The 25,503-nt window shown below is 35.6% G+C and overlaps 1 protein-coding gene across 3 annotated transcripts; it reads right to left on the reverse strand.

Moving 5' to 3' along the window:
• Positions 1-222: 222 nt before the first annotated feature.
• On the reverse strand, positions 223-24,312 carry GEMIN2 (gem nuclear organelle associated protein 2). Of its 3 annotated transcripts, XM_057720477.1 has the most exons (10): positions 24,143-24,312; positions 23,666-23,750; positions 22,177-22,266; positions 21,846-21,905; positions 18,936-19,049; positions 17,050-17,094; positions 15,829-15,897; positions 12,709-12,819; positions 10,474-10,532; positions 223-3,441 (listed from the first exon to the last, which is right to left on the reverse strand). In XM_057720477.1, exons 1-10 carry the CDS (start codon positions 24,310-24,312, stop codon positions 3,402-3,404), a joined length of 843 nt encoding a protein of 280 aa, XP_057576460.1. In that variant the 3' UTR covers positions 223-3,401. The 3 variants fall into 3 exon arrangements, 2 of the variants coding, with proteins under 2 accessions (XP_057576460.1, XP_057576461.1); XM_057720478.1 differs by lacking the exons at positions 15,829-15,897; positions 17,050-17,094 and having other exon boundaries at positions 24,143-24,287; XR_009051215.1 differs by lacking the exons at positions 223-3,441; positions 10,474-10,532; positions 12,709-12,819 and having other exon boundaries at positions 15,819-15,897; positions 17,050-18,381; positions 24,143-24,287.
• Positions 24,313-25,503: the final 1,191 nt, after the last annotated feature.

Genomic DNA, 25,503 nt, shown 5'->3' on the forward strand with positions numbered 1-25,503 from the left:
GACTGCGTGCTGCAACTACTGAAGCCCACGTGCCTAGAGCCCATGCTGTGCAACAAGAGAAGCCACCGCAATGAGAAGCCTGTGCACCACAATGAACAATAGCCCCTGCTCACCACAACCAGAGAAAGCCTGCACACAGCAATGGAGACCCACTGCAGCCAAAAAATAAAAATTTTTAAAAAAGGAGAAATGAATACAATTTTAATAAAAGTATTAATGAAATTTAATAAATGCATGTCTAACCAAAAGAAGTAATGAATCTTTTATGTGAAAACACATACAGGTGCAATCTAATTTACTTGGTCCATGCTCCCACAGACGTGATTAAACTACCATTTGGTAGCTGTTATTTTCAAAATAACTACCTCTAAATTCTATATTTAAAATGTGTAATTTCTCAATGAACTTAAAGCTTTCTACTTGTGATAAGAGTTGGAAAGATTTTCCTTTTCAATTTCTCATTAAAATCAGAAGATACTTCTAATTGTGAAAGGCTTGATAAACCCTAAAGCTATTGATATACTGGTAGTCTGCATATTTACAATTACATAAGTGGTTTAAAATATCTTTTATTTGTTTCTACATTCCTGAAACATATCCTTATGCCAAGGTATTATAAAAATAAGTTCTCAGTTAAATATTAGGGATCCTACAGCTCGCCAGAGATATAACTGCATTAAAATAATTTCTTATACCACTTGTGTTCTGTACATGCAAAACTGCCTTCTTTTTTAACGTTTCTAGTCCTCAGGAATGTGAATTCTTCTGTGTGCATGGTGACCATACTACCAATAGCTATGGAAGAGTTATATATAAGTTAAAACAATAATTGACACTTTACCTTTATTACATCAGTCCCTAGCCCCATCCCCTAAAGATCAAATCAGCAAAGAATGTGAGGCTATAACAAGGTCACTTGTGGGATTAGTTAGAAATCTCAACTCTTTATGCTAGACACTGCTGGCTGCCTACCCAATAACCCCTCTCCCCGGTTTTCCAACAGAACCATTTTTGGTAGGAGTGGCAATGTGCTCACCTAAAAAATTACATTTTCCAGCTTTCTTTATAAATAGAAAATGTTATAACTCTGGCAAATGATACGTAAATTGAGGGTTTCCTGTAATACTTTTCTCCCTTGATATGACAACAAGAAGCAGTGGTACCTTTTTATCTCCCCTGTAATGTTGGTTCGAAATAAGAGATAAAGCAACCATATCATGACTAAAAAGATGAAAGCTATACACTGACATTGATGAAAGAGAAATCTGGTTGCAGCCTAGGATATTTAAGATATTGTACAGCTGCTGCACTAGCCCTGAACTTCTCAAACCAGAATCAGTTTATGACAAAGAAAAATAAATTCCTAACTTTTAAAACCTTAGTTAAGTCAAGTTTCAAATACAATATTAACTGATAGATTCATAACTTGCAATCCTACTCTTGTGAACTTCAGGTCAAAGAAAGGAAAGAGTTATGTATGTAAAGGTATTCACGGTAGCATTTTCTATATTGGATTAATACTGAAAACAGATTAGATATCCAACAATGAGAGAATGTTTAAATTATGGTAAAATGACTACTGGGTCACCATCTATTTACTTATTTAATATTTTATTTATTTATTTGGTTGTGCCAGGTCTTAGTTGCTGCAGGCGTGCTCCTTAGTTGCGGCTCACTGGCTCCTTAGTCGTGGCATGCAAACTCTTTAGACATAAATGTGGGATCTAGTTCCCTGACCAGGACTCAAACTCAGGCCCCCTGCATCGGGAACTCAGAGTCTTAACCACTGTGCCACCAGGGAAGTCCCTAAGCTACCATTTAAAAATCAGCTTTTTGAAGACAAAGCAGTAGAAAAGATTCAAATATAAAATTACATCTGCTTCATTTATAACTAGTGGGAAAACTATTGGTTGCGTGACCAACAGTTATTTCCAACCCCCTCTTCCTTTTCCACCTCTCATTAGAAAGACTGGAAAAGCTTACAATTTCATTTCCCCACTGTTCTTGGAGATAGAGGTAATAATTTTACATACTCATGGCTAACAGATGAACACAAATCTGCTGTGGATTTCTGGAGGTTTTGCTTTTATGAGAAAAGGATCAGATGTGGAAGGCTCTGTCTCCTTACCCCCTTTTCTGTCTTTAAAACAGACACGTTGCTGCACATTGCAGTGGCCACCTTACCATAAAGGAAAAGCTAAAAGACTCTCAGAGACCTTGGTATTGTGGAGTCACTGAACCAATGCTAGCTCCTCTAGACTTTTTGTTATGAGAGAAAAATAAATCCCTATTTCGAAAATCATTACTGGCATTCCCTGGTGGCCTAGTGGTTAAGAACCCACCTGCCAATGCATGGGACACGGGTTTGAGTCCTGGTCCGGAAAGATTCCACATGCCTCGGAGCAACTAAGCCTGTGTGCCACAACTACTGATCCTGTGTTCTAGAGCCCTAGAGCCACAACTACTGAGCCCTAGTGCCACAACTACTGAGCCCTAGTGCCACAACTGCTGAAGTCCACACACCTAGAGCCCGAGCTCCGCAACAAGAGAAGCCACCACAATGAGAAGCCTGTGGACCGTGACAAAGAGTAGCCCCTGCTGGCCACAGCTAGAGAAACCCCACGCACAGCAATGAAGACCCAACACGACCAAAAATAAAATAAATAAATTTAAAAAAAAAGAGAAAAGTCATTGCTATTTGGATCTTCTGTTACTTAAAGTAAGAAACATTTCTACCCGATATAGAAATAGATAAATTATAAGTGATATGAATAAAAGATGTAACAGGAAAATTAAAACAGTAGACTTCTTAGGGTATTACTGAAAATGACTTGTAAAGAAAAAGTTTTGTTTATGCAGGAAAGCATTTAAAAATAAAAGTACTGAGCCTAAAGGGAAAACACTAGACTAATTTTGTTGCTGACTATGAATACATGTGCCATATAATCTAGAAAATCTTAATTCTAAGGACACTTATCCATTGTCTTTTGCTTTGTTAAACAGTCAAACAAAATTTAGTAACCGAAACACATTTTCAACAAAATTTTATATGTGTATGTGTAAATAAACAATGAAACAGCACCAAAGACTTGTACAATTTCATCATACAGTTTCTGTGCAAGATGCTTCATCAATAAATCATTCAATTTACTTTAAAAGCATGTTGATTACAGAAAACTGTTTAAACTGTTCATCAAAAACTGGGTAAGATCTTTCAAAGATACCTCAGATACTCATACCAACACTATCTGAATATCAACTTGAGTTGCACAGGTTAAGATGGAGACTCTTCACGTAGTGCTGAAGATGTCATGCAATCTGTACTTGAATTGGCACTGCACTTCCTCAGGCTTAGGCTGTCTTCATTACAAATATCCTCTATCTCTGAGAGATCAGCTGTATCAAGATGGCTCATCAGCTAAGTCACGTTGGTCAAAATACCTGGTGAAAAAAGAATTTACCAAAGGAAACCATAAACAAAACAAAAAGACAACCTGTGGACTGGGAGAAAATATTTGTAAATGATGCGCCCAACAAAGGTTTAATCACCAAAATATACAAACAGCTCATGCAGCTCAATAACAAAAAAACAAACAACCCAGTCAAAAAATGAGCAGAAAAATCTATACAGACATTTCTCCAAAGAAGACATAAGGATAGCCAAAAGGCACATGAAAAGATGCTCAATATCGCTAATTATTAGAGAAACGCAAATCAAAACTACAATGTGGTAACACCTGACACTGATCAGAACAGCCATCATCAAAAAGTCTACAGATAACAAATGCTGGAGAGGGTGTGGAGAAAAGGGAACCCTCTTACATTGTTGGTGGGAATGTAAATTGGTGCAGCCACTATGAAGAGCAGTAGGGAGGTTTCTTAAAAAACTAAAAATAGTTTGATCCAGCAATCCCCCTCCTGGCCATGTATCTAGAGAAAACTCCAATTAGAAAAGATATACACTCCCCAATGTTCACAGCAGTACTATTTACAATAGCCAAGACATGGAAGCAACCTAAATGTCTACTGACAGATGAATGGATAAAGATGTTGTGTACACACACACACACACACACACACACACACACACACACTGGAATATTACTCAGCCATAAAAAAAATGAAATATTGCCATTTGCAGCAACATGGATGGACCTAGAGATTATCATACTAGGTGAAATAAGTTCATACTAGGTGAAATAAGTCAGACAAAGACAAACACCACATGATGTCACGTATATGTGGAATCTAAAAAATGATAAAAATGAACTTATTTACAAAACAGAAACAGACCTAGAAAACACACCTGTTACCGAAAGGGAAAGGTGGGGGAGAACAGACTAGGAGTTTGGGATTAGCAGATACAAACTACTACATACAAAATAGATAAACAAGGTCCTACTGTATAGCAGTGTGAACTATATTTGATATTTTGTAATAAACTATAGTGGAAAAAAATCTGAAAAAGAACATACATATATGGATAACTGAATCACTTTGCTGTGCACCAGAAACTAACACATTGTAAATCAACTATACTTTAATTAAAAAAAAACTTAGTGTGCCAAAATATACAAGCAGCTCATGAAGCTTAATACCAGAAAAGCAAATAACCCAATCCACAAATGGGCAGAAGACTTAAATAGACATTTCTCCAAAGAAGACATACAGATGGCCAACACACACATGAAAAGATGCTCAACATCACTCATCATCAGAGAAATGCAAGTCAAAGCCACAATGAGGGATCACCTCACACTGATCAGAATGGCCATCATCACAAAATCTGGAAACAACAAATGTTGGAGAGGGTGTGGAGAAAAGGGAACTCTCCTGCACTGTTGGTGGGAATGTAAGTTGGTACAGCCACTATGGAAAACAATTTGGAGGTTCCTTACAAAACTACAAATAGAACTACCATATGATCCAGTAATCCCATTCCTGAGCATATACCCAAAGAAAACCATAATCCAAAAAGAAACTTGTACCATAATGTTTATTGCAGCACTATTTACAATAGCCAGGACATGGAAGCAACCTAAATGCCCATCAACAAATGAATGGATACAGAAGATGTGGCATATATATACAATGCAATATTACTCAGCTATAAAAAGGGATGAGATGGAGCTATATGTAATGAGGTGGATAGAACTACAGTCTGTCATACATAGTGAAGTAAGTCAGAAAGAGAAAGACAAATATTGTATGCTAACTCACATATACGGAATCTAAAAATGGTACTGATGAACTCAGTGACAAGAACAAGGACGCAGATACAGAGAATGGACTGGAGAACTCGAGGTTTGGGAGGGGGCGGGGGGTGAAGGGGAAACTGAGACGAAGCGAGAGAGTAGCACAGACATATATATACTACCAACTGTAAAATAGATAGTCAGTGGGAAGTTGTTGTATAACAAAGGGAGTTCAACTCGAGGATGGACGATGCCTTAGAGGACTGGGATGGGGAGGGTGGGGGGGACTCGGGGAGGGGAGTCAAGGAAGGGAGGGAATACAGGGATATGTGTATAAAAACAGATGATTGAACCTGGTGTACCCCCCAAAAATAAAAATAAATAAATAAATAAATAAATAAATAAAATAAAACAAAAAAAAACAAAAAAAAACAAAGGGAGTTCAACTCGAGGATGGAAGATGCCTTAGAGGACTGGGGCGGGGAGGGTGGGGAGGACTCGGGGGGGGGGAGTCAAGGAAGGGAGGGAATACGGGGATATGTGTATAAAAAACAGATGATTGAACTTGGTGTACCCCCCAAAATATAATAAAAATAAATAAATAAATAGATTAAAAAAAAAACACTTAGTGTATAGTTAAAATTATATAAAGAAAAATTTGAAATGCAAAAAGTATTTGTTGTTTTGAGTTAACAAGATTGCAAATTATTATTACATAGCCATAGATAGCTAATATGTAAATCTACAGAAAAAAAAATCATAAATTGCAGCACTTTTTTTTGTTTTAATCTTTTTAAGTTAACTAATTAATTTATTGGCTGTGTTGGGTCTTCATTGCTGTGTGCAGGCTTTCTTTAGTGGCGGAGAGCGGAGGGCTACTGTTCATTGTGGTGTGTGGGCTTCTCATTGCAATGGGTTCTCTTGTCAAAGAGCATGGGTTTTAGGCATGTAGGCTTCAATAGTTGTGGCACATAGGCTCAGTAGTTGTGGCTTGCGGGCTCTAGAGCTCAGGCTCAGTAGTTGTGGCGCATGGGCTTAGTTGCTCTGTGACATGTGGGATCTTCCTAGACCAAGGCTTAAACCCGGGTCCCCTGCATTGGCAGGCAGATTCTTAACCACTGAGCCACCAGGGGAGCCCAAATGCAGCACTACTTGTAATAGCAAAAGACCACAAATAACCCAAATATCCATCAATAAAGGGACTGACTGAATAAACTATGATACATCTACACAGTGGAAGACTATGAGGTGTTTATAAAAAAAGAAAATGAGGAAAATATCTGTACTGTAACCATGTGATTTCCAGGATTTAAGTGAAAAAACAAGTTACAAAATGGAATGCTTAGTATATTGTAAGCACGTGCAGGAATGTAGATATATTTATATATATTTGCTTATATTTTTTAAAAGAAACAGTAAATGGAAGGATAAATCAAAAATTAACCATAAAATGGATAACTACAAAAGGGAGAAAAGAGGCTCTAGACAATAAAGGTGGATTCTAAAATACTCCAAAATGTACCCTGAATTATAATTTTAACTTTGGAACAATGTAAATATTTTATGAAATTATAAAACAAAGTTAAATAAAAATAGAAAATCATTAACCAAACTCCACCAAATGAATCTTCTCCTATACTAGGTTGGTGGCATAACCACACAGAGGAGAATAATTTCAAGTGAACTTAAACATATTCTGATATATGTCCTTAGTGAGATATACCAGAGACAAAAAGAACTGCAAAGAATTTTTAAACTGTACAGAGTGAAATAAGTCAGAAAGAGAAAAACAAATATTGTATATTAATGTATATATGTGGAATCTGAAAAAACTGGTATAGATGACCTTATTTACAAAGTAGAAATAGAGACATAGATGTAGAGAACAAGCAGAAAACAAACATATGGATACCAAGGGGGAAAAGTGGGGCGGGATGAATTGGGAGATTGGGATTGACATATATATATTACTGATACTATGCATAAAACAGATAACTAATGAGAACATAGTATATAGCACAGGGAACTCTACTCAGTGCTCTGTGGTAACCTAAATGGGAAGGAAATCCAAAAAAGAGGAAATCCAAAAAATCAGCTATAAGTACAGCTGATTCACTTTGCTGCATAGTAGAAACCAACACAACATTGTAAAGCAACTATATACCAATAAAAATAAAAAAGAATTCTTAAACTGATTTCAATAGTTTTATTATTGGTAATATTGTTAGTATTGTTATTCTTAAACTATTATGTGAATATTGTAGGATAAAGCCATTAATTATGTTAATATTGTCAGAAACCAGAATTTTGAGCAGAGGAGAACAGAAATATAACATCAAAGAAAAATCAAGTAATCTTAAATTAGAACTAAAATATTAATTTGAACTCATGATTTTATTTTTCTCTTTCTAAAAAATACATACTTCCCAGCTCTGTTCAGTAAAAAGGTCTAAATGCAATGACCAACCTAATAACAACTATCTTCCCTAATGTCCAAACCGTGGACTCTAGATACCATTTTCTACTTTAGAAGAGGAACCAGCACTCTCAGAAGAAAAGATTGATTCCAGATCTGGAGCTAAGTGTCCAAGATACATCTGAGTCATCTTGGCATACTAGAAAGGAAGAAAGCTATAAAATAAAAAAGACCACTAAGGTTATATAACAAAAAGCATAGGAATTGATGTGAAGGGCTGCCACTGTCCAAAGAGAGAACAATTTGAGCATCAAAAAGAATAATGACTGCCACATCCTTTTACCTGAAAGTGACGGTCAACTTCATTACCACTAAAAGTGGAACAACTAGACATTATATGGTCCCTGATGTGACACGAGCACACATGGAGTCTTGTCAAACAAACATACACCATCACATATAATCAAGCCTTCAGTCCTACCCACCAGTTTACATAAAATATGGAGGATAGATGAACCATTAAATACCACCATGAAGTTAGCTGTCAAAACTAAAATGTGGGAAATTTTACAAGTCAAAGGACCCAGTTTCTTCAACAAATAAATGGCAAAGAAAAAACCCACGAGGTTTCTTTTAGCACTTGACAGTAGATATGGCATTTGTAATTTTAGCTAGGATGGTAATTTCCTAATGTGACATTGCTTCAGTGCTGTAAGTAAACCTGTGGGAGATAAAAACTCTTTTGGAAATAAAAAAATAAAAAAACCCACAAGGTTTATGGGGATACTTAAGAGACATATTAGACAAATGCAATGGGTGCATCATACTTGGATCCTGATTTGAACAATTCAAATGTAAAAAGACATTCTTTGGACAATCAGGGAATATGAAACATGGACTGGACATCAGACAACACTACGGAGTTATTATTAAATTTATTAGGTGTGATACCAATATTACAGTCATGTTTTTTAAAAGCCCTTATCAGTTAGACACACTAAAACAGGAGAAATGACATGTCTGAGACTTGTTTAAAACACATTAACAAAACAGGATAAATGAAGCATCCTGGTGAAGAGTTAATAAGTGTTGAATCTGGGTTATGGATTTATCCCGGGGATTTATGCTACTACATTTTCATGTGTTTAAGCATCTCCATAATGAGAAGTTTAAAAAAATAATTACCATTGGTAAAAGAATTAAGGCAGCTAACAGTTATTGGATCCTTTTTGAATGGGATCTCACTCATCTGATGAGGTATTTCTATGAATTAGCAGTTATTGCCTTAAAGCTACCAAAACAAACAAAACCAAAAATAAAAAACCCAAGAAACTTATAACAATAACAGATACTTATATTGACTGTTACTGCAAAGAGTCAAGGCCTATGTTTTTCCAAGCTTGCTATAACCTTCTGTAAGTTTTCCTAAGTGAAGTCTATAGCCTCAGAAACTTCTGTCCTAGAACTTTTTTTTTTTTTACCTAACTTTCTGAGGAAAAAAAAAATAATCATGACCCAATACATTTGGACATTTCTTCTCTCATAAAGGCATAATATTATAAAATAAATATCAGTTAGAGGATATGTTTAAGTTTCTGGTTCCATTAAGTACTAGCTTACTGAATCATCAACTATCAGTACTTAATCTTTCTGAACTCATGTCCTCATCTGTAAAGGAAAAAAAAACCCTGAGTTGTTTTAAGGATCAGAGATACAGTATATTTGTGCCTAGGGCAACACTGTATCCTCTCATTTAATTCTTACTACCAACAGATAAGGTAGGTATTAATTTTGTTTGTGATCAGCACAGTTAAGGGCTTAGTTCTGGAGTAAAGCTAAGTTTGGATCTTAGCTCTGCCATTTGCTAGTTCTGTGATGGTAACAAAGTAATTTAACCTCTCTCTGCTACGGTTTCCTCATCTATAACTGATAATAGTACCTACCTTCTAAGGATTAAATGAGTTCCTGTTTTGAAGCACTAGAAAAACGCCTGGCACAAATTGCCTAGTAAGTGTTAATTATTATCATCATTAGCATAATTACTGTAGATCAAGAAATTACATGCTGTGAATGTGTATACTCTGAAAAAGTATCTTGTTTAGGGGAGGGAAAAATGAACACAGGATTACTTACCTTCCCAATATTAAATATATTATAAAGCTTTGAAAAGTTATTGGCATTGGAATAGAAACACTGACCAATGAACAAAAATATCAAGTCTAGAAAGAGACCGAAAATAAATGTGTGTGTATAGAAACACACACTCACACACAAGAATTTAGAATATGAAGACATTTTCAAATAAATTCCAGGTGTAATTTTAACGTAAGAAATGAAATCAAACGTGTTCCAAATAAAAATATGCCCCAACTGAAAATGAACAAAGGACACAAGCAATGAAAAAAAAACTGCAATAAAATGAAATATTATTTCTACCCTTACTGATAATCATATAAAAGCAAATAAAAATAATTTGTATCCTTTTATTATTAGAATGGAACTATTTATACCAACTGAAAACACCCCGTGTTGAATAGGAGATGGGCACTCTCACTGACACTTTAGTGGGAACACAGAGTGGTATGATCTTTATGGAAGGCAAACTGGCAAAAAATATCTCAGTTTTAGAAGTACATGCAAGCCCTTTAATTTATTTCTAGGAATTTAACCTTAGGAAAATATAGAGCTGTATGTACAAGGATGTTCAATGCAGCATTTACAGAGAAAAACTAGAAATAAAGGGAACTGTGATAATATAATATTGTTTCCTTATACCTCAACTTCCTCACTGTAAAATGGAAACAGTACTCTCTACCACCATTAATAATGTTATTATAAAGCAAGGAGCCAAGGATTACTTACCTGCTAACCAAGCAGATTAATAAATTCAAAGCAGGAACCCTCTCATCATCTTTGCTGTCCTGAAAAAAAAAAGGAAAAAAGAAAAAGACATTATAAAGCAACCATAATAAAAATTAGTTAAAAAAAAAAAAAAAGAGAAAGTTTAAAATGTAGTCTGTACTGATGAACTCAGTGACAAGAACAAGGACGCAGGTGCAGAGAATGGACTGGAGAACTCGAGGTTTGGGAGGGGGTGGGGGGTGAAGGGGAAGCTGAGACGGAGCGAGAGAGTAGCACAGACACATATATACTACCAACTGTAAAATAGATAGCCAGCGGGAAGTTGTTGTATAACAAAGGGAGTTCAACTCGAGGATGGACGATGCCTTAGAGGACTGGGATGGGGAGGGTGGGGGGGACTCGAGGTGGGGGAGTCAAGGAAGGGAGGGAATACGGGGATATATGTATAAAAACAGATGATTGAACCTGGTGTACCCCCAAAAAATAAAAAATAAATAAATAAATAAAATTTAAAAAAAAATGTAGTCTGTTATCCTCTAACATTTTGAAACAAGTTTCCTTTTAAGATGCAAAACATGAACATTTTATTAGATGACAGTAATAATCACATGGAAATAGAAAACTGTAGAAAAAGGAGAAAAGAAAAAGAAAAAAGAAAAAGGAGAAACTGTAGAGTTAATGATTGCATGAGAAACATCTAAAATCATCTTTTACAGAAAGGTTCTGAAAGAAATAAGAGTTGAGGGCTCTAAGGAGGATAACTGGGGCGAGATCGTCTTCCTGGTTCCAAGTACAGGAGCAAAACACCCATGTCCTACCTAACTGGGCACTAACTGAAAAAAATTATATAAAAATATTTAAAGAAAATATTCCAGATTCGAGTTCTCAATTATGATGGAATAGTTCCTGAACTACACATTTTATAAAGTTTACTTTAAATAGCTGTTAAAATGACAGACCTAAGACACATGGAAAGTTGTCTTACAGAGTATGAAATTTATTTTTATTCATTTCAAGGAATAGTCACAATAACTCACTGAGTTATAACAGACGTGTCATACATTAATTCAAACTTTGGACACACTTCAATGATATCAGTGCATTCAATTCCTTTATGTGCCAAGAACTTAACAGTATGAATAAAACATACTTCCTGCTGATAGCACAGAAGATGAAATATCCATATCAGTTTTAAAAAAGGAAAAATATGTTAAGTGTCATAAAAAAGATATAAAGCATATTGGAAAAACAGAAGATTGAAGAGATTCTTTTCAATAGTGAAGATTAGGGAAAGTATCACAGAAGGTGGTAGGATACAAGCCAGACTGTGAAAAGTAAATGGTATTTAGATACATACTGGAGAAGAGTGAAAAGGCATTTCTGGAGAGGCAATAAAGTCTAGGAACATAGCTAGGGAATATTAAATGAGTAACAAGTACATTTTGCTCAGAGTACAGGCCATATAAGTTAGTTTGTGCCATACCATGGATGTTATAAAAATATTTTGGAGTAGTTAACGGAGAACATGTATACATTTTATGGAGGAGAAAGGAGGAATGAAAACAAAATCAGAAGTGGGCTTAGTCTGGCATCAGATTAATTCATACTGCAATGTTGCAGGCATGAGTTAGAGGAAGAGTCTGACTGGAGAAATTCAAAACAATTACTATGCCAGAGACTGTTGGTTGACCACTCTGGCTTCTTGACTCCCCTTATTATTTAGCAAATGAAGCTCTCTTTCAGCTGGGCACACTGTCACCCAACAGTGTGTTTAAAAGTAAACATTTCCCATAGTTCCTTATGGCCATGTGACTAAATTCTGGCCAATGAGCCCTTTTGGCCAGATGTGCTTGCAGAACCTCTGGGAAGGCTCTTTAGAGGGCATGACCTTCTTCTCTTCTTCCCAGCTTCCTGTAGTGAAATACAATGGCCAAAACTCCAGCAGCCATCCTGGATTATGAGGTGAGCTTGAGGATGGAAGCCACATGTGGCAGAACTCAAAGGCCTAGGTTACTGCCATGTTAGATCTAATCTGCCTACCTTCAGGCTGCCTTTGTCTGAGAAAAACACTTCAATTTTATTTAAGCTACTGTTATTTTGGACTCTTCTATTATGTGGCTAAATCTAATCCTGACTAAGAAAACATTTCATGTTTTCCTGTTTCATTGAAATCATTCCTTACCACTACATAAACTGGTGAGTGCTTGTGATTGGAAATATTAAGTTTGAACTTACCACTAAAAGCCTCACTTCAGAGCACCGTCTTGCAAGCTGCCGAATCAGTGAATGAGCCTCAGGTAACAAAGGTTTTTCAAGACAAGCCAACAAAGCATAAAGCCATCTTCCCTATATAGAATTTAAAAAAGTAATAAGTAGGCAAACTGTACCATAAGTTTTACTTATATTCACCAAATTGTACCTCAGAAAGGTCATATCAAATTATATTTCCACCAGCAGTATATATGACTGAGTTTATTCTGAGCAACACATCACTTTGGGGAAACCTGAAGAATATTAGAACAAAGTTTAAATAGCAATTTGTGCAACACATTAAGTTAGCTCCTTCAAGCAACCCCAAATCAATAGGACTTTTTCTTAAACAAAAAGATTCACATCCGGGGGTGGGTGGGATGAATTGAGAGATTGGGATTGACATATATACACTATTGATACAATGTATAAAATAGATAACTAATGAGAACCTACTGCATAGTACAGTGAACTCTACTCAATGCTCTGTGGTGACCTAAATGGAAAGGAAATCCAAAAAAGAGGGCATATATGTATACATATAGCTGATTCACTTTGCTGTACAACAGAAACTAACACAACATTGTAAAGTGACTATACTCCAATAAAAATTAATAAAAAATAAAGTAACATTTAAAAAAAAGAAAAAAAAAGATTCACATGCAGGTTTGTTTTACAAAGAGTGAGCAGGATTCTCTTCCACATGAAAAAAAACTAGTATACATTTAAACTTGACAAATTTTCAGGGATACATTTACAATATAAACATGGCATTTAGGTATTCGAATGGCCTCTACACTTAGAAGGTGCTTAAATCTCTACTGATTGTCTAAGATATATCTATACTGAAAGGTTCCTTTTCTCAAAGTCAATGAGCACACTGTGACAATACTAAACAATAAAAGCAAAACTAAATAACTGAAAACCTTCTTTAATCACTGCACACTTAGAAGGCAAAATAAGGTGGTATTTCTCAAAAAATACTAGAAAAGTAATCCCAAGTAAAGAAGTAATTAAAAGGTCTGTTTTTCTTTTTGCTAGTTTATGATAAGCAAACTTCCTGTGACACAGGTTTTTATTTTAAATATTGATATTCTAAGTACTAGAGTTCTAATGGTATGGTTACTTAACACTGTTGATTTAAAAGACAGATTATTCAAAATAAAACTCAAAGGATTACTCAGGTTAAAATTTAGTAAATCAGCTATCACTGGTTCAGAAACATTTTAATGGTTCCTCTGGCAAATACAGCCACACTTTTTGGTAATACCTTCTCATTAAATTAACAGGAAAAGCCAAAATTATCATCCTCTTGAATGGGTAACCTTTAAAAGTTAAAAAAAAAAAATTCCAAAAATCTTACAACAATTAAAAAAATAAAGATTAAAGGAAGAGAAGGAAAATATGTCAGATAAATAAAGGTCGCTATCAGACAGGAAGGACTGGTATAGAATTTAAAGTTCAGTATCTAGATTCCAATGAAAAAGTAGCCTAAGAATATGAACCAAGTTATCTATTGAAGGTGTAGCTAATATATCAACCCATGGAAAAAGTTTTGTTTCACTGATAATGAAGGAAACAGAAATTACATTTACTCTGAAGTACTACTATATACTTACTAAATTTGAAAAACAAATTATAAAAGTGTTAGCTTGATCCATACGGAAATGCTGATAATCAAATGTTTTTAACCTACAAAAAGGGCAATTTCATATGGTTCAACTTAAAGTAGGGTTGTAAAGAAGAGAAATAAATTTAAAAATCCATTGCTGATGGCATTATACACTGGTTCAATTCTTCCGGGAAGCAAACAGGATGTAACAAACGCTTATAAAAACCTTGATCCAATAATTCTATTCTAGAAATATCCTGAGAAATAATAAAAAAGAAAATCGGTATAAATGTTTACAATTTAGTCATGATTGTAAAGTATAAGGAAGAATCCAAACGGTCAATAATGAGAGAATCAAAGTAAATCACAGGCATTTAGACAATGGCAATTATGTGAATTACATTATCACCGAGAAACATATATGTGAAATGTGAGCTAAAAAAACAGAATATATACATTAATAACAACTATGTAAAAGACATGTCTGACCACTGAGTCAAAAACAGTGATTTAAGCGTGGATTTTTTCCCCTTAAAAATTACATGTTATATGGTAGAGATTTAAAAGAATGAACATATAAAAATAAAAAATGAAAGCCTAGTGATAAAGAATATTATTTACTTATGGAAGAGACTTATCTAAGCCACTTGGCTGAAAGGCAGGCTGGGGAACTTATATACTGTATTGCAGTGTTGCATCATCTGTCTCTCCCAGCAGACTACAAGCCTCTGGAGGGCAAAGATTGTATCATCTGTTTTGACAGGGAGCTTTTGGAGCCTCAGATACACTCTTTTGCAAATATCCTCAACTGTGAAAAATATTTTGAAGGTGAAATATAAGCTGCGAGTATAAAGCAGTAAAACACAGGGGGCAATACAGCACAGTTGTTGAGAGTACAGCCTGACTGCCAGGGCATGACTCTCAGTTCTGCCAGTTATAATCTGTGACCTCAAGCAAGTTACTGAATCCCTATGTGCTCCAGTTTCCTGATCCGTAAGATGGAAATAACACCTCATAGGTTACTGTAGGATTCAAGGAGTTATTACGTATAAAATCCTTAGAACAATGCCTGGCACATATATTTGCTACTATTGGTATTTCTGATATTCCACTGTAAACTGGATTTCAAAGCTATTTTAGAAAATGCATTTCAAAGTTCTTTAGGCCAATGCTATTTGAAATGGGGTCTGCAGACTGTTAGCCATTCTGTTTGTTACTGATTTGTGACAAGATAAGCAGCTTCTCCCAGGATATAAATCAACTATTTAATTGACTTTTTTTCCCAAAGCAAGACTATTTCAATGAAGGAAGTAGTATGTTGATTTACATTCTAGCGTTATTTCTTTTCTACTGTAAACAACCACTGTTTGCATTATACATATAGTTGTAACATATAATACATACATATATATACAAATAAGTTAGAGCTGTACCTTACATATAACTATATACAATTTTGTCTGCATTATAAAAAGAAGAAGATGCAGTACTACCAATTCTGGAGTAAAGTCTCTTTCTCCAAACCAGTTACCCAGATATTCCAAGACACTAGTTACTGTTGCCTAAAAAAAGGGGAAAGAGATGGAAGAACAGTATTAGTTTAATACAGCACTAACAAGTTCAACCTCAGTTTCATTAAGTTCAGTTAGAAAGCAATTCTTATCTTTAAAATGGCCTCGTTCTTTAGACTTCCAGAGAAACCTGTGACTTTATTTAGTAATTTGATTAGATGGTATACCCAGTTGAGAAGAAGCTTTTCAGATAAATATTTTTGTATACTTTCAATTATCAATACCTTGGTTTGAATCTTAGGATTTAGTTTGTAACTACTAATTTAGTTTGGAACTACTTAAAAAAAATTCCATATATCTTAAAAAAAATCTTTGCATAAATACCTTCCACTTATTTTCATCAAAGTACAAATCTAAAGACAAAGTTAGCTAGAGAAAGATCAGTTTCAAAGCTACATAGATAGAATTATCAAACTGTTGAAAACATTCATTGGCTTATTCAAATATAGATGGATGCTTACAAAAATCATTCTCATCAAATTTAGTATAACTACTACTGTATCTTAATGTAAATGATCAAGTAAGTAAAACTGCCAGTCAGTAAATGATTTACAACAGAGCATTACTCTGTTATTTTCCAAAGGTACCCAATGCTATGTGAATGCAAAACACTCAAAGTTTTTATCTGCTCTTTAAATGGATAACAGGGCTCCCAGTTCTGAAAGACTTGAAGAACTAAAATCCATATTTCTCCCCTTTTGATCCAAGAAATGCAAATTTCATTCTTAATGATGTGTGTAGGACATCTGGAACTAAAAACAGCAATCTAATCTTAGTATTTATTTCAAACCCCAGAATCTAAGACCTAACTGAAATGTATATGTGTGAAGAGTTTAGCATGATGATTAAGAGCATGAGTTCTGAAATTAGATCAACCTGGGATTGAACTCCAGGGTTGCCATTAAGACTTGCTGAAAAACCACCTGCACATGACTTAATCTCCAATTTTGTTTCCTCACCTATTAAAAATGGATATTAATAATAATTTCCCAAATAGGGTTGTAGTGAGGATTAAATAAGAACTGTTAAATAGTTTAGGACAGGGTCTTGCATACTGTAAATATTCAGTAAATGTATTCAAATATCTTAACACACATTGCAAACAAAAGAATGCATATATGCTTATTATTAGATGGATTTTACCTGATTCATTCTGCTAACAATACTAAGCAAGGGAGGAAAACCAATCTGAAAGAAAAATGAGGCAGAAATTTACCAAATGATATTACAAGGGGATGGGGGGCTGCATTTTTTTTTTCAAACTGGTGAATTTCTCAACACACTGTGTTTTTAAAAACAAAAATAGACAAAAGAAAATTCCTTCATTGTCCATTGCAATAAAACACTCCAGGAATTATTATGTTGGTAATGCCCAAGAAAATAATGTCTTGAAATCTGAATATGTAAATTTAAAAATAAAGAATGATTTTAGTAATTAGGATGTTAAAGCATGAAACTGAAAAAAATGAAAATATAATATTAATGTTGTACACACTTTTTCAAAATCTTTAGCTAAAGCTAACATTTTCAGGAATTAAGGACTCTTACTGAGTTCTTTCAAACCTAATCTGCTTCAGTTAAAGAAAGTTCTTTGGAGTTTAACATTGGCAGCCTTGATTATGTAAACAGTACTGACTTGTGAGAAACTTAAGAGGACATGCATTAAACTCTTGTGTCCTTAAATGGTTCTTTCACATGGTATATATTTCACTTATATGTATTTTGTAATAACTAAATAAATATATATTAATTTTTTGCCAAATTAAAACATTTTGAAATGTAACATACATTAGGTATATGATACAAAAGAACATATGTTGTTCAAGAAATAGTGTCAAATTAGCTCCCTTAGAGATCTGAATCTGTCTACACTCCCACCACGTGTAAGAGTGCCTGCTTTCCCAGCCCTTGTTAACACAGTGTGTCAAACTTTACCAATATGTTATCTGAAAAATGCCAGCTCAGTGGAGTTATAAGTAACAATTTTATTATAAGTGAGTTTGGACATCCTCTCATATAAGAACAATTTGTATTTCCTTCCTGTGAGATGTCTCTTTATATCCTTTGCCTGTTTGTTTGCTTGTTTGTTTGTTTGTTTTAATTGGGGTTTTGGTCTTTTTTAGTGATTTTTGGAGCTTTTACATTTGGGGGATAAACTAATTTTTTTTTTTTTTTTTTTTGGCACACAGGCTTAGTTGCTCCGTGGCATGTGGGATCTTCCTGGAGCTGGGATCAAACCCCTGACCTCTGCATTGTCAGGCAGATTCTTAACCACTGCGCCACCTAGGAAGCCCCGGATAAACTAATTTTAAATGGGAAAAACACAATGTGGCACCACATAGAAAATAAATACCTATTCAACAGAACAGAACAACAAAGTATAGGGAGTTTACCAGTAATGCAGATGTGTGCAGTGGGTTCCATAGGAACATCTGCAAACTTGAGGGCAGGTGAATCCTGAAGGACAAGAAGCAGCTGGCCACATAACTTATGATTAAAATAAAGCCATGTGAAATTTAAATATTCCCTCAACATTTCACCTCTAGAATATGAAATTTACTAAGCATTTTTAAGCACCTAATTGTGTCACATGTTTTCCTTTGTTTCCCTGACTACTCATAACTCATTGTTTGATCCATGCCTAATCATTATAAAAAAAAAAAGAATCCTATCTAAATCACAAAATTATTAAACAGCTAAAACATACACTGTTTTAGAAACTAGGTTGCCAATTTAAGTCAAAGAGCCAATAAACTAAGGGCAAATATTGGCAAATATTTTCTGTAAAGAGCCAGACCATGAATATTTTAGGCTTTGTAGTGCACACACACGTCTCAGTCACATAGTATTTGTTTTGTTTTTTACAACCCTTTAAAAACATAAAAACCATTACGTTTCTATGTTTAGTTCATGGCTATACAAAAACAATCTGCAGACTGGATCTGGCCTAGGCTGTAGTTTGCTGAGTCTTTATACTAAATCATGAGCCAAAATTATGCCTTTGTTTGTTTAGCCATATTATCACCTACTTGCACATAATCGATTCCAGGACTTTCACTTGTAGCTGGTCCAACAGCCCCCTCAGCATATAACCTTTCACCAAGACAAAATTTTTTCCAGCCTTCTTCATCTTCAGATTTTGGCTAAAAGAAAAAAAAAAGAATTTACTTATTCCTATGTATTTTTTTAAATACTAAACAGTGGAAAAAGAAGTGAGGATTCCTCTGTATTCCCACCACCTCAATACAAAGATATAGTGCCTGCTATGCAGTGAACAGTGTCCCCCCAAAATTCGTATGTTGAAGCCCTAACCTCCAGAATGAGATTATTAGAAGACTGGGCCTTTACAGCAGTGGTTAAGTTAAAATGAGGTGGTTAGGGTGGGTCCTAATCCAATCTGACCAGCATCCTTGTTAAGAAGAGGAAATCTGGACAGACTATTAGGGATGTGCTGTACACAGAAGACCATGGGAGGACAGAGCAAGAAGATGGCCATCTGCAAGCCAAAGAGAGAGGCCTTAAGAGAAACCTACTGGCACCTTGATCTTAGACTTCTAGCCCACAAAGCTGTGAGAAAATAAATTAATGTTTGTTAAGCCACCCAGTCCTTGGTGTTTTGTTATGGCAACCCTAGCAAACTAATACAGTACCCAAGTGGTACACGATAGCAGGACGTGTTTAGTTTGGATCATAGTTTAATGGACACTGACAAGCAAGAATGTGTTCAAAAGTGGGTGATAAAGATGGAAATTGGTATAGAAAAAAACCAGACTAAGAATGCTTATAAGAATGAAGGATGTCTATCCCAAAGAAGGAGACGTGATTACATACCCCAAATACTGAAAGGGCTGTCCAAATAAAGAAGGAATAGATTTATTCTACATTGTCAGATGAAAAAACTAGGACCATTCAGCTCAATATGGCTCCCTTAACAGAACAATTAAAAAATTCTTTTTCCTAAAATTATTTATTTATTTATTTATTGTTGATTTACAATATTGTGTTAGTTTCAGGTGTACAGCAAAGTGATTCAGCTAACAGAACAATGGGTTTATTTGGGCACATCACCTTGCAAATTATTTGACATGTATGTGCAGTTTTTACCCCCCAGGATAAATAGCTTTTGTTAGATTCACAGAATGAATACAAGACCCTCAAAACATAAAAATCGATTGTCCTGGAGCAATGTATTCATCTTTTCCCATTACTCCATTATGTCCGAGACTTTCTGCTTCAGGTAGCATTGAAAGCCCTAGTTATTAAATATAGTGGGTGCTTCATAAATGACCGAATCAATCAATCGATGTTCATATTTACATAGTTGCTATCAGAGCATGCTTTAAAAATATTCATTTTACTATTTACACAATGTTTACATCTGCCATGATGAACACGTTACTGCCATGCAATAATTCCATTGTTTTGGTGGATGATCTTCATTTACTAAATCAATTATGTTCAGTCATTTCCTTTTTGACAAAATTATATTGTCATAATGTTACTGATGCAGCTTCTTTTTGAATTAGTAAGTATGTACCCAAAAGTCCTCAGACTGAGCAAGAAAAAATATATCTACCTATCTACTGCCTTCTCCCTCTTCCTACTGGGAGGCCTCACAGCACAATGAAAGGCTTTAGAGTCAGACAAAGTTCGGTCTGAATCTCAGTTATACCTTTTATGAATTAAATGATCTTGGGCAAGTGATGTTAGTGTCTATCGCACTTTTTCTAGAGCAGAGCTTCCAACTGGTATAGAGAGGTTACGTTGAATCTCTCAGTTTTTAGCTAGTACTCTTAGCCTATGTGAGCAGCCTCCTCCATTTACTCCAATGTGTCAACACATAAAAGACGTTAGGAAGCACTGCCTAGAAGAAGCTTCTAAAATCTGAACTCTGGGGTTTCCCTGGTGGCGCAGTGGTTAAGAATCTGCCTGTCAATGCAGCAGACACGGGTTTGAGCCTTGGTCCTGGGAGATCCCACATGCTGTGGAGCAACTAAGGCCGTGTTCCATAACTATTGAGCCTGTGCTCTGTAGCCTGCAAGCCACAACTACTGAGCCCACGTGTCATAACTATTGAAGCCTGCATGCCTGGAGCCTGTGCTCTGCAACAAGAGAAGCCACAGCAATGAGAAGCCTGTGCATCACAACAGAGAGTAGCCCCCATTCGCTGCAGCTAGAGAAAGCCCGCGTGCAGCAACGAAGACCCAACACAGCCAATAAACAAACAAATAAAAAAATAAATTTATTAAAAAAAAAAAGAGGGTAGACCTCATGCTATGGTTCTTACAGCAATAAAGTAAATTTTAAAATCTGAAATCGATGAACCACCTGAAACTGTGAGCAAAATTGTATGCACAGGTGCATTTTTTTTCCCTCTGAAAATTAATACCTTTCATTTGATTCTCAGGAAGAATATAAGACTCCCTAAAAGGTTAAAAGTACTGTCCTGGAACAATGTACCCACCTCTTCCCTAACACCCTTTTTATCCAGTAGTCCAGATATAACATATCTACCAAAGAGCTTAAAATTATATATTAGATGATAAAAGTAAGAAATACTACTTTCCTAAGCATGACAAGCTTTACTAAAATGTCACTCACTGATACTGGCACCATTATCTCACGAGGAAAATCCAATAAGCCTTTATCAATCTTTTTGTAAATACTGAAAATGTATTTAATTTCCTAAAAAGCAACTGTCTAGAAGAACTTTTAAAAACTTGTAGAGGCCGATCCAAAGTCTCTCAAGATGTGGATAAAAATAACTTGCATTACTGATTCTAGCCTTTTCAGGCTATTAAGATAATGGAACTGTTACTATTAAGGGTACATGGGAGAGAATGAAAATAATATGGATTAAACAAGTGAATCTTTAAGAACTGTAAGTAAATGCAGATTATTTCAAATACTTACACACTGTACAATCTAAACTTACATACCATGGTCACATTACTATCCAATTGTTGTGATTTCCAGTGACTTCTATGTCTGTTCACACTCTAAAGGAAGATAAGGTAGACAAATGAACTTCAGAGAATGGATAACTCAACAGGAAGCAATTGCTGCATGACATTCTAACAATTCTAAAACTTGGAAAATGTTTCAAACTGTAATATGTCTAATGATTATAATAATAATTTGGTAACTGATTCATAATTATTTTTATATTTATACACAGAAACCCAAATTTTTCCAACTACAGTCTAAGAATAGAAATAAATCTGAGGGAGAGAGGGGTTTAATTTGATTAAATGATTAAAATACACCTACCTGCCGGATAGCTGAAAAATGTGCCACTTGTTGCTGCTGCCACTGAAGAGTGGGGGAATATCCCTCAGGGGCAGGTTGGCAACCTGAAAGCTAGAGATCAGTTCATAAATATTAGAATCAATGTTAGTATTATAACTAGAATCTCATACCTCTGGAAACTAAAAGCAGAATCAGGATGAAAAGTGACAGGTAAAGCAAATAAGACTATATAAGAAAGATAGTACTTTTTGCAGATGTAAAAAAGGAGGCAATTCACTTTACTATTTATGTCTGAGTTTAAAACATTAGGAAAAGACTCTCATAGTCACTTTAGTAAGAGCAATCTGGAATGGTTTATAGTTGGAGTTTCTAAGAAATCCAAATGATATGAGCCTTGAAAATATAATCTAGTCTTACCGTTCTATTGAATATAATAGCAAAACAATTTGAAACAAAAATAGAGATATAAACCAAATAAAGAATTTTGGTACGAGCAGAATGTACTCAAATAATTTCAGACACTTGACTTTAAAAGGGCTACTTCTGTTTCCCAAAACAGCTCATAGGTCACAAAAGATCACATATTGCCTTGAAATAAAGCTTAGTGTGGTCATTTTTCAAAAGTCAGGGATACAAGATATCATCTTCCATCAACTAAAAACTTCTGAAAAGGAATTATATGAAACACTATAGTGTCTGAATTAAAATCTCCTGATTATAAACATCAGATAAAGGGATTAGAACATAAAAGAAAAAGGAATTATCACAATTTAAAAACTGCTGCTCTCCTTCCACCTTTGGTTAAATAGCACCTCCTCAAACAGACCTTCTGTGACTACCCTATCTAAAGTACTTCTCCCTGTTACTTATTGGTCATTATATGTTAATTTTCTTCAGAACAATAGTGACAGTATGTAATTAATTTGTTTGCTTTTTTTACTGTCTTCCTCAGGAGAATGTAAACTCTACAAGGGTAGGGACTTTTTCTGTCTCATCCTCTGTTGTATTCCCAGTGCCTGGCACAATACAGTTGTTTAATAAAAAAAACATGTTGGATAAATAAATGAGTGAAAAGGTTCACAGTGGGCAAGCAGGTAGAAAAATGTGATATTTGGGTTTCCATTTTTAAAAAACAAAACCCAGTTAAATTCAAAACGTGCAAACTACACTAAGATTAAACATCAGCCCAATAATAATTATGAACTGGAAAAAGGTACCTTAAAAATAAAAGATAGCATAAGTAACCTACTGGAAGACTCCTTTAGGATTGGATCATGTTCCTGAAGTATTATGAGCAAATCTCCACGAATGCCAGGGTTACTGAAAGCCTCTCTGGAGGCAGTAAATGCCAGCTGTCCTTTTGCGAGGGGAAAGTACAAGCAAATGGCTTAGTATGGAGTAGGCAAATCTTACCTACATCGTAACTGATACTGTCTGACACAATGGGAGAGCCTTGGTCTTTTAATTTGTAGAAGGAAATAAAAATCCCCTGACGGGTAATAAAACTCACAGAAACATTCACACTTTGCTTCCTTTTCAACTTCTTTGGGTCAATTTGAGCTACCACAACATCTGGACATTGAGCTGCTTCGATCCTACAAATAAGTAATAAATGCAAAAAAAAGTGATTACTATTGTTCACGTATGAGTAAAACAAGCGATCCACTTCTACAGTTCATTATTAAATCAGAAAAAAAGCTCAGAATTGCAATCGAGGTACTAAACAATATATTTCTGAAATTATCTGGACTGAAAACAAAGAAATCTAAAAGCACATAGCCTGTCACAAGTAACCAGGTTTAACAAAATTAATTTCATAGAAACTCGCTGACGCAAAGACGTAATCAAGGAATCTTGTTGCCACCGTGGATTAGGGACGGGAACATACGTGGGGCTTTATCACACTTAAGAGGTCGAGCAGGGCACGGGGCGCTGTGCCCAGGGGCGGAGGGCAACCAGCCCACCCGCACAGGATCAAATCACTCACTGGACCCGCCTCAGGTATTCCTGGGGAGTTCTCGGAGGTACGCTGGGATCGAAACTTTCTGTCAAGTCGCAGGGCTCCACTGGCAAGAGCCGGGGCATCAACTCTTCCACTGCAGACTCTGCAGGTACCCACGCCATGGTTTTCAATCGGGTCAGTCTCACCCAGCGCATGCGCCAGGCCTGGGTCACAGCGCAGGCGCACTTGTAGTCACCTGTGGCGCGCAGCCGACCAAGAGGCCGGGCTTAGGGGGCGTAACTGCGCATGAGCGAACCTGCCGCTTGTCTCAAGGTTAAGGCGCCGGTGGTGTAATGGAGGTTGCGAACTTAGTTGCTCGTGAAAATGCTTCTGAAGTTTTTCCGGGTATTACCCTCTATATTCTTCTAAGACTGGGGGTTATTAACTTTTATGCATCCCTAGTAGTGAGTGAACTTTACATGTTTTTTTAAATTAATGAGCAGGTTACTGTAATTATCATTTGTTGAGCCCTAAATTCCCAAAACCGCTGGTAGCCACATCACATGCATTTCCTCATTTAATGTTTACAACCATTTGAAGTAAGTGGTATTATCCAGATTTTGTAGGGGAGGAAATCGACCGAAAGAGGGGTTAAGTACTACAATTGTAACTTTCTCCTAAAGGGGAAAACCCGATTGCAATCCAGATTTATCTGACGCAAAATGAGTGTAAAATTAATTTCCCAGAGGAATCTCTTGCGCTTGGCTGCGCCGAAGATCACTTTGTATTTTTCTGAAATGACTATTACTACTACAGTAGTCATCGCTTTTTCTCTCTTCTTTCAGAAATGCCTTTCCTTAAATAGTGCAAAGAATAAAGTTAACGCCAACATCCAGAAGTTATCAGTATTAATCTTAGGGCCAGTCTTGTGAGGGGGTACTATTATTTCCATTTTACAGGTGAGGAAACAGGGCAGAAATGAATTAACTTGTGCTGGGTCACAAATTACAAGAAACAATGAAAATAATATATCTCAGTTTTTCTAAACAAGCTCTGCGTGAATACAATTGACTTGTTTCCTAAGGTTTGTTTATTTTTAAGGCCCCCCCCCCCCGCCAAAGCACTGCCTTTAGCTTCCAAGCAATTGATTTCAAAACCAGAATGTAACTTTCTAAATTGGAGACAAAGTAAGGACAGTCCTTATGTTAAGAGATAAAGAATTAGTGCTTATCAATGGTGACTAAACAATTGGGAGACTTGGAAAGAAACTGCCTGGCTGCAGTCAAACTAGAAAGTTATTTGGTTAAAAATTTTACTGATTTTGGAAGAAACAAACTTATAAGAAATATGGAGAAATACACCTGTCACCAAACGTTTTGGTAGCAGGATAAATTAGAAAAAGTAAA

The sequence above is a fragment of the Hippopotamus amphibius genome, chromosome 2 (assembly GCF_030028045.1).
Source record: "Hippopotamus amphibius kiboko isolate mHipAmp2 chromosome 2, mHipAmp2.hap2, whole genome shotgun sequence".
NCBI lineage: Eukaryota > Metazoa > Chordata > Mammalia > Artiodactyla > Hippopotamidae > Hippopotamus > Hippopotamus amphibius.

Excerpts from the sequence above, each read along its gene's own strand:
- GEMIN2 (XM_057720477.1), bottom strand. The coding sequence starts at position 24,312 with ATGCGCTGGGTGAGACTGACCCGATTGAAAACCATGGCGTGGGTACCT. Across the intron at positions 23,751-24,142 it reads GAATACCTGAGGCGGGTCCA|GATCGAAGCAGCTCAATGTC; the intron begins GTGAGTGATTTG and ends ACTTATTTGTAG. Across the intron at positions 21,906-22,176 it reads ATTTTTCAGCTATCCGGCAG|AGTGTGAACAGACATAGAAG; the intron begins GTAGGTGTATTT and ends ATCTTCCTTTAG.